General features: G+C 35.2%; 1 protein-coding gene across 1 annotated transcript in view; it reads left to right on the forward strand.

Moving 5' to 3' along the window:
• The first annotated feature begins 8,966 nt into the window (after nucleotides 1-8,966).
• Nucleotides 8,967-10,236, forward strand: part of LOC134855013 (leukotriene B4 receptor 1-like) — a 1,604-nt gene continuing 334 nt past the window's right edge. Inside the window, exons 1-3 of the mRNA XM_063871393.1 lie at nucleotides 8,967-9,078; nucleotides 9,559-9,676; nucleotides 9,995-10,229. Coding sequence (XP_063727463.1) covers nucleotides 9,034-9,078; nucleotides 9,559-9,676; nucleotides 9,995-10,229 — 398 coding nt within the window. The 5' untranslated portion in view covers nucleotides 8,967-9,033. The remainder of the gene's footprint in view (nucleotides 9,079-9,558; nucleotides 9,677-9,994; nucleotides 10,230-10,236) is intronic.

Genomic DNA, 10,236 nt, shown 5'->3' on the forward strand with positions numbered 1-10,236 from the left:
CCTTTTGATCCCCGCACTTCATCACAAAGACTCCCACATTCGATGACACAAACCTTTTCTCAAGGCGAGCCCAACCTTGTAAATGAACCAATATAAATTTCACCAGATACCACCTTGTCATTACCAGAAACTCTATCTCTTCTATCACCACCTTCAGTCACAGCTCAAACCCCATCAACTACATTCCCCACAAACTTTCCGAGTCAACTAAACGACAGATATTGTGAACTACCAAGCACAATTAAAATTTTACGCCTAGAATGGAACTCATTTCTAGCATCCCTTCGATTTTTTGGCCAATACCTCGATAGTGGTCGCCTCTATAATTGTGCATTAAGCAGACTACAATGTAGACACAATACTCATAGAAACATTCAAAAAAATATATTCAGAAGCTTTCACAGCAACATTTAATTTCAAATATTACAGCAAAACTGAAATAACAGTAAAATTAAAGAAGTTAGTACATCACCCATTACCATTGCCACTACCAGTATCTTTAAAAAATGTTATCAATGAAATCCCTTTCTCTTTCAGTACTCCTTGAACCAATAAACCATAAAAAATCTTCTCCACGAACAGAACTAGTAGATCTTCTTGTTACACACTATGATTGAACACAAATATGCAAGTAACCAGGTAACACAATGTGAAACTGAACCACAAGATATTGAATCAACAAGTGTAAGTACTATACTTTAATCCAAAGCCCAAGCTATAGTTCTAACAGTTTATAAGTTCACAAGATAAATCTCTGAAAAAAAGAACACTGTTTACAAGTTTCAAATGGAAACAAGAATAGACTCAATCACAAATCTTTCTACCAAATTAACATGAAAAGGTTACTCTCTCTTGACACAGAAGGTTGTAAAAACAAACTAAAACGTTTTAAAAAAATTACAGAGAAAAAAAAATCAAAAATTAGAAAGCTTTCAAGCTTTCCCAGACTCTGCACCTCATGCACAACTTGAACAACAACAAGGTGATATCCAACTTTGATTTTAATGGTGAAAACTCGATACCTCACATTAGAATAAATAACCCATCAAATTGTACAGCAGACACACAAAATTCTTGATGCCAAGAAATAGTGTTTTTCGATTGGAAAGTCCACCTAGAAAAAGTACAATTAACTCGAGATTCAAGAGATCACATTGTTTTATATCAAGGATTGTGCTTATCTTGTAAGAATGATCAAGGAATTGCAATCACACTACACGAACAAGGCAACCATACTTTGGTTCACTGAAGACATATGTACCACATATTTCAAGTAGCTAGAATTCACGCTAGAAAGATAAAAATTTACCTTAAGTGTTTTAAAGAATCCATTGCTTTGACAATTAAACCCTGATTGATCAAGATCGAACCTAAATCAATATAAGAATTTACACGGTAGAGAAAATGAATAACTGGTTTGCAAATTTAACGTTAACCCGAAGCAGCATGCAAATACCCGAAACCACTTTTTTGAACCAATATTCAGAAATAGTTGTCGAGTTTGGAAAAAGTTACGTCATGAGAATAAACAAACTAATCTTTGATATGGCCGACAAAATTCAAAATAGAGAAGAACGTATCAAAAAAAACATCCAGGTAACATTTTACAGAAACAATGAGAACAGTGGACGATATGTTGTTCCAGAAATCCAGGATGAAACTAGACTACAAGAACTATCACTCAAGAAAAACAAATATTTTGGCGCAATTCACTTCGGCATTCGCTTTTTGGAAAAAATTTTCCACCCTAATTAAAAAGTTTCTTCTTAATGCACAATTTAGCAACTACAAAAAAAATAAGCCGGAAAAAACAAACGCATACGATATTACACTAGACAATACGACACCTACAACTCTATCACATTTACACAGTTTACAAAACAACCACCATCTGTCATTAATCCCACAAAATTATAGAAATACAATTTCTACCGCCGAACGAATGTTATATAATAGTAAACTATGACGTATCTCTATATCTCATATAGCGCTTCAACGAACCAATGGTAGAACAACCGCACACTTTAAATTTTCGTTCTCAAAACATTCATCGTTTTAGCCTACGATGAGCCGCCAAGTTGGATGCTTCAACCGTTCCCTTTCCTACACATTTAATTTCTAACGTCATTATTTCCTTATGACAATTTCTGACCTCACCTTTTTTCTCCTACCCAGTTTTTCAGTTCAATCCAACTAATTTTTCCCTTAAACGTTTCCAGCCAATAGTTCCCCCTGGCCCGTAGAAAACTTTACCTCCGCCTCCTCGCACACTACACTAGCCTCATCCTATCTGCTTTTTCAAGTAATGCACCCGATGAACCTAATCCCATCACAGATGACCAGCTTGAGCATGACCTAGACTGTTTTATTAGTCACCAGCAACAAATTCATAACATCAGCTCATAAGCTATTCACCAACTCCCCACCCCGCCTCAATCTCCGAATCATCCCCTCTGTCCAGATTGTGCCAACATGTGCACAACAAATTTCATGAAATGCAAACATCCCAATAATATACAACAACTTTAATTAACCGCCAATCATCATCCTGACTCCTTCATCATCATCCTAGCCATATTAATTCATCCGCGTTTTTAGTAAAAAAAAGCTTCCCTTCTTCCCCCAGCACACCTATTACAACGGCGAAAATCAAGCCTAACGAGCCCAATATGTTGATGAATATTCCCTACTACCAACCATTTCATAAATATCATATTATAATTTCACTAGTTCATTAAAAGTACACCTAAGAAAAAATACAGACGACGATGTGCTTTGAGATTCAATTATGAACAATTAACTAACGCACTCAACCTAAATCATTTCACAAACATAGGCTTAAATCAAACACTTAACCAATTCATTGCACCAAAGCCAACCGATATTCTATTAATAACTATGATAATTCAATCGTCCGATATATGGAAGAGTCACCATCTGATACTGATCCTAAAGTGAATGCTCAACTAACCGAAAAAGTTTTCATAAAATCTGAATACATCTCCACCTCGATAGCACCAATAAAAGATTCGATCACATCATCGACCACGCACTAATGAATACATAAACTTACCACCATTTCTCAGTAAGTTTGATCATTTTGCATTTATATTCAATTTTGAAACACCAAAAGAGCGAAGTTTTAATTGTTCTTATGAATTTATAATAAAAATCAAACTTACACACATATACACTTACTTTAAATTTATTCAACGACACTGTTTCACAGTTCACCATCACGTAATCCCCGCCAACTCTTCATGTTTTTTTTAGCTCCGAGTATACATCACCTCACTTTTTAAATTTCACTTATTGCATAAAATCAAATAACCTTCATGGCATTCTCCGTAACTAAGATCCCGTGAGACAAATGTACACCATCTGGATGCTTGCTAAGTTTTTTTATTACCTCAGACACCATCAAAACTAGCTTATCCATAGGTTTCTTCTTTCCGGAACCGGATCCTTCGTAAGTATGAATTTGTCATATCACTAATACAAACATATAAAACTTAGTGTTTCATTAATGTTTGAATTTTTCCTTTCAAGTTTCACCAGTCATTCCTCTGAATAAAAAAAAAGAAAAAGAAAATTCAAACTCCATTTAAACCTTCAATTTTAAAAACTAACCATGTGTCATAATTTTTATAAGTGAAGTAAACTCAGTAAGTAGCCTTAATTTGGTAAAAAATGTTTTAAATTCACAATACGAAGTAGTAAATTGATAATGAAAAACAAATTAAAGTTACTCTACTTTTTATTGTGATCACAATTAAAACATTTTACGCACTCTATCCCTCCAGATTGAGTAACTCGCCGCCGTAGAACTGTTTAAAAAATGAATTTCTGGTTTTACAAACTAACTGATAACAACTTTAAACTGCTTTGACGCGTTTTCAAATTTTACCTTAACCCGTTTCGAAGCACTTATACATAAGCTTATTCTATCCAACGCAGCTTACTACTACCAGAAAACCAAACGCATGTACCAATATCAGACTAAACCCAGATTAAAACTGGATAATTTATTCTTTTGAAACTCGCTTTAAAGTTTTACTAAAACCAGTTGAAACACAAAAACACTAAAAGAACCACACAAAACACAACTATCTGTTTTTGAAAAAGGACAAAACCAAAGAACAAAAGAGAAAAACACCTGATGAAAAAACAAAAGGTTGAACACGAAAAAAGAGACGGTACAAATATACTACCACAACAGGCTTAAACCGACAATAAAGGACGTCCTAAGCATGCTCTATTGCCGCCCTCATCATTCGCGCTAAGCCGAGCTTATGACACGCTCCTTTTGTTGACGAGAGTAGCTCTAGGGTGAGCATCTCTGTAAAATAACCGAAGCTAATAAAAACGCTTTTGCGAAAAAAATTAATAACAAACACAACTAAAACTGATTTCACTAACAAGATGCAGATATGAATAAATAAAGCATAAAGATTTCTTAGAGCAAACGGAACGAGCAGCAAAGGGAGATAAAACCGACTCTGGAATGTATTCTGGTCGTAGTCAGCACCCTCACAGGAATTACAGTATAGAACCAACATCGCAGCAAAGGAACCCATTGAACAAAAATAATGGCCATATCGATGTTGAATTCAATCCGAATTCTAGTCACTTGGCGCTTCACTCAGAGAGTTCAAACTTTATCTCGCTATTCGGTGAATAGTTGAGAATGCACATAGTCTCGCTCTACTTAACGAAATCGAGACGTCACTGTATAATTCTGCAACCTTGACACGATCCCTCAACTCAACCAAGATACACGAAACCCACTTCTGAAATACGAGCAACTGTACACCTTTTCTCTTTATAAAGACAACTACTCCACAAGATGAGCAACTGTTTCTCTCTCTTCCTTCACTCCTTGTGCCTCGTTATGGTAAAGGTCGCTATTAAGTCCACAACCAAAAATGAGTATTCGCTATTGTATGAGCAGACTTTACCACTTAATCAGACTGCTAATTTCGCCTGTTTGCATAGTTCAGACATAAGTTGTGCAGCCATAAGTTTGGAGGCACAACTCGTCTTTTTCAAGAGGTCGTTCGTTAGAATCATGAATGGAATCATCCGATCTTCCAAAATATTGTAATTGAACCACAAAATTGGAATCAGTTCCAAACTAGTATTTATAAACCATTTATATTATTGATAAAACTATCTCTATAAAATATTACTAACTAACCAATCATATTCCATCTCTAACAATGACACTTATTTGTAAGTGCTGAAAGTACTTGTAGTTACAGCACCAGAACAATTTGAATAAATCTTAGAATACAGTTGTTCTCCTTCTGGATAAACTGCAAGAACTAACACGCGAAAACCAGTATACACTAGATCTATTGAGATAATGAGATATAAGAGTAAGATTAGGATTGGCATTAGACTAAGAAGTTGCATGAATCTATCCGACCGAAAATAAAATAGCGTGACGAACAGACGGTGTACCTTATCTGAAATTACTCTGTGAGTGAGCCACCCCGGACTTAAGCTGACAAAGTTTTTGATTGTTTTTAAGCGCTGAGTGCTTTATGTCTCTTAATTTTTCTAACTTCCATATTTCAGTTCTTTAAATTTTATGTCAACATCCTGTGAAAAATTTGAGTTGTAGCCTGCACCGAGCGCCCATGATCATTGACCTTGTTGACTATAAATATATTTTACTTAAAAATGAACAAATTTGTCCATTAAAAATGATATGTTGTAACCGATTACATTCAATTACACCAAATTTTTTTAAAATGCAATGAAAGTTGGCATTTAATTGAGATAAATTTTGCTGGCTTGCTTTCCAGTTTCTTCATTTGCCGTATAGTTTAGTTGCTTTTTACTAAGTTATATTACTTTTATTACATTAAATTGTTTTTTGTTAATTTTAGTGTTCGTCTCATACCGATTTAAATTGTCGATTTCTCTATCTGTTCCTCAGGCTATCCTGCTAAATGTGGTAGACAGAAAGTATTTGTGATGAACAGCTGAATACTTGAAATTTTTTTGAAATTATTTCAAGTCGATTAAATTGATTTCTCAGCCCGCCTCAAACGCTACCGAGATGCTATTTTGAAAAAAATCAAGCCAATTACGAACAACAGTTTCAGGCATTTATTGGAGTGTTTAGCAGAACCCTTATTTATTGAAAAATTTAGCTGACCGCACTCTTCTTAAAATTTGTACATCTTGGCGCAAAAAATGTCTTCAGAAAAAACGTAGGGTCGTTCAGCTAAAAATGGACGCCGTAATTTATTACTGAAAGGGGGCTCCTAGAGGGGTTGGAAAGCGTCTGTGATCATCTAGATCCCCCACCCCCAAATCAACTGCTGATGGTAAAAAATGCTATTATAGTTTATTTTAATCAATTAGAGACATCAAAGAAACTCTTGCAAAATATTAGAACAAAAACTTTCAGTACTAGAAAAATAGATTATGATTGATTAGGGTGCTTTAGAATTTTTTTAAATTAATGAGTTATTGTGGAGTATCTTGACAAAAACAATCAACTTCATGGCCAAAATTAATGGAATATAATTGACTATAAAAAGGATCGTAAGAGATTTTTGTTTGTCATAAATAATGGAGTATATTGACAGTATGATCAATTTTGCGGTCTGAATTTTACATCCGTATTCGATAATAATAATTTTTTTGTCTCGGAAATCCATTATAATAATTGTTATCTATTATACTTAAATGCGGGAGAAGAGCCAAAATTTCGATACGTGAATCTAATTGGTTTAATTTTAGGAAGAAAGAACAAAGAAAATTGTCACCTTGTACCATCGAAAAGAAGCTTTTATTTTGACATGAAGGCTTGAATTTGAAAATGGTTAATTCGCCCACTCAAAAGCGGCTAAAAGGGCTCAAGATATTGTTTTTATTAAATTCTCTAAAAATACTGTCAAGTTTTGTTTCAGAAAACTCAAGTTGCCTAGTTTTGACAAAAAATTTAAACTGTTTCCGAATTAAGCAACAAGACTTCTCGTATCAGGGCGAAACCCTGAATGTTCTAATGAAGGTCTATGGAGCAGTAATAATTTGAAAAATTTATATGTAAAAAAACGCCATTTTATGTACAAAGTGATAGATTTTGCTCCTATTAACAAATCAATTGTGGCATATAAGCTTCCTTGAACCAATTTGGAGCAATTTATTATACGGATTGAATCTCCGCTTACGCGCTAATAGCGCGAAATATGTCGCGCGTTAATTCTCTTCAGATGGCCAAAATGTCAACCTTTAAACCACCGTTAACTTTACGAAAATGATCAAAGGTGAAATATTTTTCAAAATTAGCTCATGGCAACAGTATCTCTTGAACTTTATGAACAAATTCCATCAGAAATGGCTAGTTAAAAGTCGAAATTTGTCTGAAGAAAAAAAATCCCACCCCGAGCACAAATATTCCGTTACTTTTGTTACAAAAGTCGAAACAACAATTAAGTTTTGCCTAAAACTTTTGATTGCCTGAAGATATATTTACCATGTTCCCTTCACAAAAACCTTTACCTCTAAATACAATCTCGATAATTTTTGATGCAAATCATAAAAACAAACATTTTTTGGTTTATCTGAAAGGGACACATTATTTTTTGTGACATAAATCTCTGTTTGCTATAGCTTTTTTAGTGGTCAATTTTTAGAAAATGAGATCAAAAGCCAAATGATACTAACTTGATTGGCATTCGATCAATGAATCTACTGCTACCAACAAGATCAATTCATTGTTTCCATTTTATTTGAATTCAACCACAATGAATTAGCTCCCCTTTAAAAAACAATCAAACTGATTGTTCCGACATTCGTTACGAAAGTAACGGAAAATTTGTGCTCGGGTGGGTTTTTTTCTTCAGACAAATTTTGACTCTTTAACTAGCCATTTTTGACGGAGTTTTGTTTTATGTCATTCAAAAAATATTGTTGTCCTGAGCCTAAATTTGAAAAATTATTTCACCTGTGATCACTTTTCGTAAAGTTATGGGGGCTTAAAGATTGCCATTTTGTATTTAATCCGTCCTAGAAATCGTTCCAAATTGGTTAAAGGAAGCGTAATTGCCATAATTAATTTGTTATTAGGAGCGAAACTTATCATTTTGTACTTTATATGGCGTGTGTTGGGATGATTTTCACATAAAATCTCAAAATTAAAAAAAACGTGTTGTATTTTTTGCACTTATTTTTTTCATGCTATTACTGCTCCATAGACCTTAAAAAGCAGTCGGGAGACTCAGGACTTCGCCCTGATACGAGCAATCTTGTTTCAATTTAAAATCGAAAAATTTGAAAAATTCGGTTAATCAATGTTTTGTTGTCGTGTCTGTACAAAACAGTCCCATACTCAACAGTTCAATGCAAAACAGTCCGGAAAAGTATGAATATTAACGAAAAAACAGTCCAATACAAAACAGTCCGAAATACAGTCCCAAGTAATAATTGTTTTAATTCGGTAGGCCGAGGAATGTCTTTTGTTCAACAAACATAACGTGTTGCGAGCTTACCAACAGAGGGTCGGAAAGAATACGAAACTTAGAGTTGGTTATCGCCGCAAAGCGGCGACGCGCGCGTAGCGCGCCCACCGGCGACCTTAAGCCGGACTGTTTTGTATAGGACTGTTTTTTCCCTTCATTACATGACTTTTTGGACAATTTTGTATTAGACTGTTTTGTATATGCACCTTTTTTTGTATATATAAAAAAAGAATTCTCAGCAAGGATATACTGCATATTTTTTTAAGAAGTATCTGCCAATTTTGATGCAATCATCAAAAAAAATTATTGTTTATCTGCGTTTCACGTGAACTAAAAAATACTTGAAAAAAATCAATCGAATGAGCTTTGTTTCCTTTATTTTGATCAGCCAATTAGAAATAAAAGAATAAAACCCAGACGTTTTTTGAAGATTAAAAATTATTTGACCGCCTAACGGCTTAAATGATTGTCTTCATTTTTCTATGATTTCAGCTTAGAATTTTTTTCTGAAAATTTGAAACTTTTGAAGCTGTAAAACAATTAAGACAGCTGCAAAATGGTTGCAAACGTGACACTCGCTGCCATCGAAACTGGGTTCTGGGTAAGTATCAATTGTCGACAATCTGATTGTAGGATCTTAGTTCTACCTATAGGTTCGTGCTTACAACCATTTCTTGGATCCAGCCAACACTCCCCCTTTGTTCTGGATTTTCCTGATTTGTTGTGAGGATTATGGAGTTATGGGTGTGCCTTAATTTAGACCAAATTAAATAAAATTAAAATATGTTAAGTGCCAAACACGAACGGAGAGCGTGAACTAAAGTACTAACTACCTGTTGGACAAAATTTGGGTAAAAAGCTTAAAAGAAACAAAAAGAGAGCTTTTTCCAAACAATTTGGGACTTCTGTAGAAATATGGGGTTTCTGTAGACATCGACATTAAAAATAGTTTTTGAAACTGCTCTAAAAAGATTCTAGATCTACTCGTGGCCGATACCAATAATGCAATTGAAGCATTTTATATTCCTGCATTCAGAATAAACTAACTTTGTTTATGATTATAGGAATGTGTTTATTTCAGGACGAGTTCGTGTTGCCGCTTGGGGAGATAGAGACAGAGAGTGTGTTGCAACTGAGGCTGATGATGATCATCTGGCTGTCCCTTGCAGTCTCACTCGGCATTCCTGGAAATCTGATGGGTGAGAAAGAAGTTTTCTCGAGGACTCCCTGGTTGGATTCTTCAATTAAACGTTTACTGTGAATTTTAGCTACATAATATTGGCCGCGAAAAGATATTTCGGAAAAATTGCCTACTATAAAACACACCCCTCCTCCTCTCCTGCTTTCTATTTATCCTCCCCCCCCCCCCCCCTCCCCAGTCGCCATTCTGGTGACAAAAAATAAAAAAGATTATAGCCCATCAAACTAGAGAGGCAAGACGGAATAAGGAAGGGGGTAAAGTTAGTGCAAGCCAAAATTCATGAAGCTCTAAGAGTGATTTGTTTTTATTTTCTCAGTGATCTTCTCGATCGCCCTTGTGAGACATCTGCGTGAACTGCACCACCTGTTCGTGGCCAATCTGGCCCTGTTCGATCTGGGCAACATGGGCATGTTCTGCTTCATGCTCTACGGGGCCATCTTCGGAGGGGAGTTCCTGGCCACCCACAGAGTCATCTGTGAACTGTCTGCCATCCTGTGCATGATGAGTTGCTTCGGCAGTCTCTGGACCATGATGTTTGTGGCAATCAACAGGTTCATT

This window comes from Symsagittifera roscoffensis, chromosome 10, assembly GCF_963678635.1.
Source record: "Symsagittifera roscoffensis chromosome 10, txSymRosc1.1, whole genome shotgun sequence".
Taxonomy (NCBI): Eukaryota; Metazoa; Xenacoelomorpha; order Acoela; family Convolutidae; genus Symsagittifera; species Symsagittifera roscoffensis.